Source organism: Mercenaria mercenaria, unplaced genomic scaffold, assembly GCF_021730395.1.
Source record: "Mercenaria mercenaria strain notata unplaced genomic scaffold, MADL_Memer_1 contig_755, whole genome shotgun sequence".
Classification (NCBI taxonomy): Eukaryota; Metazoa; Mollusca; class Bivalvia; order Venerida; family Veneridae; genus Mercenaria; species Mercenaria mercenaria.
Genome location: NW_026463654.1, coordinates 66917 through 72916, shown reverse-complemented (window position 1 = coordinate 72916; position 6000 = coordinate 66917). Strand labels below are relative to the sequence as shown.

The window sequence follows — 6000 nt, the reverse complement described above, 5'->3', positions numbered from 1 at the left end:
GATCCCCCTGTCTAACAGTATATATTACATGCTCTGGTCATAGTTTACAGCAAAACGTCAATCTAAACCAATGTTTTAGACCGTAAGCAGTATTGTTTGGGGGTCTATCCTCCAAAAAGGGAGTAGGTTTATAGCTCTTTCTTACGATTTGAAAATATCATTTGTTGAGCAAAACATTTGAGCTCCTTACCAATAAAAATACATAAGTGCAAAGGAAGAAACAATCCCAATAAGGGTTTGTAACTGAACAAAGATATATGAAGATATTTTGCACGTCGTCAAATCTTTCTTCATGTCACTTTTGTGTTGTATTAAAATCTCAGTTTATGACGGAGGTGTGATTTCAATTGCTACTGATCTAGAAATTTAAGCCATCATTTCAAATTTACTTTTGTTGAATAAATGTTGGTTACAGTTGCTTTTATGGAAGTGTAAAAAAGCCATCAGATTCTTTTACCTATTATAACGTTCCCGGTCTGAATAGGTTATTTATGACGTTTCTTTTCAGTACACACGTAGGCATGTTAACCTATGTTTCATTTTTGTTACATTTTACTGGTTTTACAATAAAATCACATTGTAGTCTCGATTTCTAACATGGATCAGCTTCTTGAAATCAAGACAGACTTTATTTAGAAAATATCTTCCTTTACCCTTGGCCGTAAGTAAAATGTATAAAGATCAAACCAAGTATAAATCCCTGTCTGAAACAGAGTTATACCTAACAAAATAATCCCAAACGCATACTTTACCTTTCCTTACACAATTTGGTACATTTCCCCATGTTCCACTGGCAGAGCACTTGATCCAAGTTGTTGATATACCCAAGGTGTGAGGTTTATTTTGATCAGTATATCCAGTATCACAGCTTATAGTAGCATTCGACCGGTATTTTGTATCATTGAACTTGTGCCTCCTTTCAGCATTTGATATTTTCAGCAGGTCTAATTTTCCGCAATCTGCAGCAAATTTCATGGAAATAGTTAATTTATCAAATTACTTCTTATTGGCCATACCAGAAATTAAGTAAGTACTTTAATCATAAATAACAGTAAACAAACTATTAATTCAACGTATAATTTATCAACAACAACAGGTAATCCAAGCATTGTTGAATGTATGGACATCGGACAAATTTGTAAACATACTGTATCATTTTGACAACACGTAAAATGACGTCAGACAACCTTTCGCTTTTCCAAGTAGTTTGTTTGTTTTGGATTTATCACCGTTTTTCAACAGTATATCAGTTATGTAACAGCGGGCTGTTAACCTAACCATTGTTCCTGGATACTGTACCAGTACAAGCCTGTTCTCCGAAAGTAACTGCTAACTTCCCAACATGAATCCGAGTTAGAGGACGAATAGTTTCAGACGAAATGTATTTTATCAAATCGTCACGGAGACTATCTATGGTCCGACCGAGATTCGAACTCCGTAAATTGGCACTCTCGCTATTGAGCTAAGCGGGCGGATGTTTCATAGTGGTAGTACAAATGATTAAAACTAAAAAAGAAAACCACATTTGTATTGGGTTACATGCAGGGTGTCAGCGAAAGGTCCCCTGTCATAAAGTATATATATATACCTGCTCTGTAGTTTTACTGCCAAACGTCAATCTGAACCAAAGATTTTACCCGTAAGCAGTATTGTTTTCGGTGGTTATTTTCCATAATGAGACTTAGTTTCTAGGTATTTCTCACGATTTGAAAATATCATCGGTTAAGCAAGACCTTTCAGATTCTTATCTGTGAAAAATATTGGCGCGCAGTAAAACAAAACAAATCCAGTAGGGATATCTAACTGAACAAGGATATATGAAGATATTTTGCATCTCGTTAAATCGTTTGTCAGACCCTTTTTGGTGCTGTCTTATATTTAAGTGTATGCCTGAGGTGCTAGATTTTTCTGATTTCAAGGACTCCTGAAAAAGGTTATGTTAAAATTAAGTCAAAATTTCCCCCAAAAAATTATATTGAATTAATGTTGATTCTACGGAAGTATGAAAGGGCTATCAAATGCTAATACGTCTTATTACGTTAAAGCTACGAAAATGACATGTATCACGTTACCTTTTCGCACACACTTGGGTATATTCTTCCATGTTCCATTCTCAGAACAACGTATTGTTGTTGTTGAAATTTCACTTGATTGCGTGTCGTTAATATTGTAATATCCTTCGTCACAGTCTATATCTGCTGTTGAATTGTACATGGTGTCCTTATGCAGACGTCTATTGGCTGCATTGCCTATGCTGATATCATGTACATCACCGCAGTCTAAGCAGTTATCAAATAAGTTAAACATTATCTATGACAAGCAATTTCATGTAAAATCTCGTAACATTTATCTGATTTTACAATAATACAATTGATAAGTCTCAATTTCTAACATGCAAACACGTTTTGAAATGGCAGACTTCACTTAGTAAATATTTTTCTTCACCGTATGTCGTAAGTATAAAATGAAAATATATCAAACTATGTTATATAGCCTGTGTGTTACAATAACAATTAACAAATTAATCCCAAAGGAACATTGTACCTTTCCGCACACAATTCGGTACATTGTCCCATGTTCCACTGGCAGAGCACTTGATCCAAGTTGTTGATATACCCAATGTGTGAGGTTTATTTTGATCAGTATATCCAGTATCACAGCTTATAGTAGCATTCGACTGGTATTTTGTATCATTGAACTTGTGCCTCCTTTCAGCATTTGATATGTTCAGCAGTTCTAAACTTCCACAATCTGCAGCAAATATGATGGAGATTGTTAGGTTTATCAAATTACTTCTTGTTTTCCATATCGGGAATTATATAGATATTATAATTATTAATCACAGTGTACAAACTATAGATTCAACGCATAATTTATCAACTACAACTGGTAAAACGAACGTTGTTAAACTTTAGGACATTGTACAGATTTTTTTGTACACACTGTTTCCTTTTGACAACAGATAAAATGACTTTAGACAACCTTCGGCTTTTCCTGGTATATATTTTAAAATGAAAGTTACGTTTTAATTGGTTAATATGTAGAGTTTACATGAAAGGATCCCCCAGTCTAACAGTATATATACTTGCTCTGCACATAGTTGACAGCAAAACGTCAATCTAAACCAATGTTTTAGACCGCAAGCAGTATTGTTTGGGGGTCAATCCTCCGAAATGGGAATATGTCTGTTGCTCTTTCTTACAATTTGAAAATATCATTTGTTGAGCACGACATTTGAGCTCCTTATAAATTAAAATACATAGGTGCAAAGGAAAAACAATCCCAATAATGGTTTGTTACGGAACAAGGGTATATGAAGATATTTTGCACCTTGTCAAATGTATCTTCATGTCACTTTTGTGTTGTATTAAAATCTCAGTTAATGCCGGAGTTGTGAGATTTGTCTGATTTCAGTTGCTACTGATCTAGAAATTTAAGCCATCATTTCAAATTTACTTTCGTTGAATAAATGTTGGTTACAGTTGGTTTGATGGAAATGTGAAAGGGCCATCAGATGCTTTTACTTTTTATTACGTTCCCGTTCTGAATAGGTTATTTATGACGTTTGTTTTCAGTACGCACGTAGGCATATTAACCTATGTTCCATTCTAGTTACATTTTACAGGTTTTACAATAAAAACACACTACAGTCTCGATTTCTAACATGGATCAGCTTCTTGAAATCAAGACAGTATCTGAAAGACTTCATTTAGAAAATATCTTTCTTTACCCTTCACCGTAAGTAAAATGTACAAAGATCAAACCATGTATAAAACCCTGTCTGAAACAGAGTAATACCTAACAAAATAATCCCAAAGGCATACTTTACCTTTCCTTACACAATTTGGTACATTTTCCCATGTTCCGCTGGCAGAGCACTTGATCCAAGTTGTTGATATACCCAATGTCTGAGGTTTATTTTGATCAGTATATCCAGTATCACAGCTGATAGTTGCATTCGACTGGTATTTTGTATCGTTGAATTTGTGCCTGCTTTTTACATTTGATATTTTCAGCAGGTCTAATTTTCCGCAATCTGCAGCAAATTTAATGGAAATAGTTAATTTATCAAATTACTTCTTATTGGCCATACCAGAAATTAAGTAAGTACGTTAATCATAAATAACAGTGAACAAACTATTGATTCAACGTATAATTTATCAACAACAACAGGTAATCCAAGCATTGTTGAATGTAAGGACATCGGACAAATTTGTAAACATACTGTATCATTTTGACAACACGTAAAATGACGTCAGACAACCTTTCGCTTTTCCAAGTAGTCTGTTTGTTTTGGATTTATCACCGTTTTTCAACAGTATATCAGTTATGTAACAGCCGGCTGTTAACCTAACCATTGTTCCTGAATACTGTACCAGTACAAGCCTAAAATGACATGTATCACGTTACCTTTTCGCACACACTTGGGTATATTCTTCCATGTTCCATTCTCAGAACAACGTATTGTTGTTGTTGAAATTTCACTTGATTGCGTGTCGTTAATGTTGTAATATCCTTCGTCACAGTCTATATCTGCTGTTGAATTGTACATGGTGTCCTTATGCAGACGTCTATTGGCTGCATTTTCTATGATGATATCACGTACATTACCGCAGTCTAAGTAGTTATCAAATAAGTTAAACATTATCTATGCCAAGCAATTTCATGTACATTTTTTTAACATTGAACTGATTTTACAATAAATACAATTGATAAGTCTCAATTTCTAACATGCAAACACGTTTTGAAATGGCAGACTTCACTTAGTAAATATTTTTCTTCACCGTATGTCGTAAGTATAAAATGAAAATATATAAAACAATGTTATATAGCCTGTGTGTTACAATAACAATTAAAAAATTAATCCCAAAGGCAAACTGTACCTTTTCGCACACAATTCGGTACATGTTCCCATGTTCCACTTGCAGAGCACTTGATCCAAGTGGTTGATATACCCAATGTGTGAGGTTTATTTTGATCAGTATATCCAGTATCACAGCTTATAGTTGCATTCGACCGGTATTTTGTATCATTGAACTTGTGCCTCCTTTCAGCATTTGATATGTTCAGCAGTTCTAAATTTCCACAATCTGCAGCAAATATGATGGAGATTGTTAATTTTATCAAATTACTTCTTGTTTTCCATATCGGGAATTGTATATGTGTTCTAATTATTAATCACAGTGTACAAACTATAGATTCAACGCATAATTTATCAATTACAGCAGGTAAAACGAACGTTGTTAAACTTAAGGACATCGGACAGATTTTTGTACACACTGTACCCTTTTGACAACAGATAAAATGACTTCAGACAACCTTCGGATTTTCCTGGTTTATATTTGAAAAAGAAAGTTACGTTTGTATTGGTTTATATGTAGAGTTTACATGAAAGGATCCCCCTGTCTAACAGTATATATTACATGCTCTGGTCATAGTTTACAGCAAAACGTCAATCTAAACCAATGTTTCAGACCGTAAGCAGTATTGTTTGGGGGTCTATCCTCCAAAATGGGAGTAGTTTTATAGGTCTTTCTTAGGATTTGAAAATATCATTTGTTGAGCAAGACATAATTTTTAAGGAAGAAACAATCCCAATAAGGGTTTGTAAGTGAACAAAGATATATGAAGATATTTTGCATGTCGTCAAATCTTTCTTCATGTCACTTTTGTGTTGTATTAAAATCTCAGTTTATGACGGAGGTGTGATTTCAATTGCTACTGATCTAGAAATTTAAGCCATCATTTCAAATTTACTTTTGTTGAATAAATGTTGGTTACAGTTGCTTTTATGGAAGTGTAAAAAAGCCATCAGCTTCTTTTACCTATTATAACGTTCCCGGTTTGAATAGGTTATTTATGACGTTTCTTTTCAGTACACACGTAGGCATGTTAACCTATGTTCCATTTTTGTTAAATTTTACTGGTTTTACAATAAAATCACATTATAGTCTCGATTTCTAACATGGGTCAGCTTCTTGAAGTCAAGACAGACTTTAT

At 34.0% G+C, this 6000-nt stretch overlaps 1 protein-coding gene across 1 annotated transcript in view; it reads right to left on the bottom strand.

Annotated features, from left to right (window-relative positions):
• Window positions 1–752: 752 nt before the first annotated feature.
• LOC128554795 (P-selectin-like) overlaps window positions 753–6000 on the bottom strand; it is a gene marked incomplete at its 3' end in the record, with an annotated part of 34033 nt that continues 28785 nt past the window's right edge. The window contains exons 5-10 of the mRNA XM_053536107.1: window positions 4884–5090; window positions 4411–4617; window positions 3830–4036; window positions 2545–2751; window positions 2073–2279; window positions 753–959 (exon numbers count right to left, since the gene is read on the bottom strand). Of these exons, the coding sequence (XP_053392082.1) occupies window positions 753–959; window positions 2073–2279; window positions 2545–2751; window positions 3830–4036; window positions 4411–4617; window positions 4884–5090 (1242 nt within the window). The remainder of the gene's footprint in view (window positions 960–2072; window positions 2280–2544; window positions 2752–3829; window positions 4037–4410; window positions 4618–4883; window positions 5091–6000) is intronic.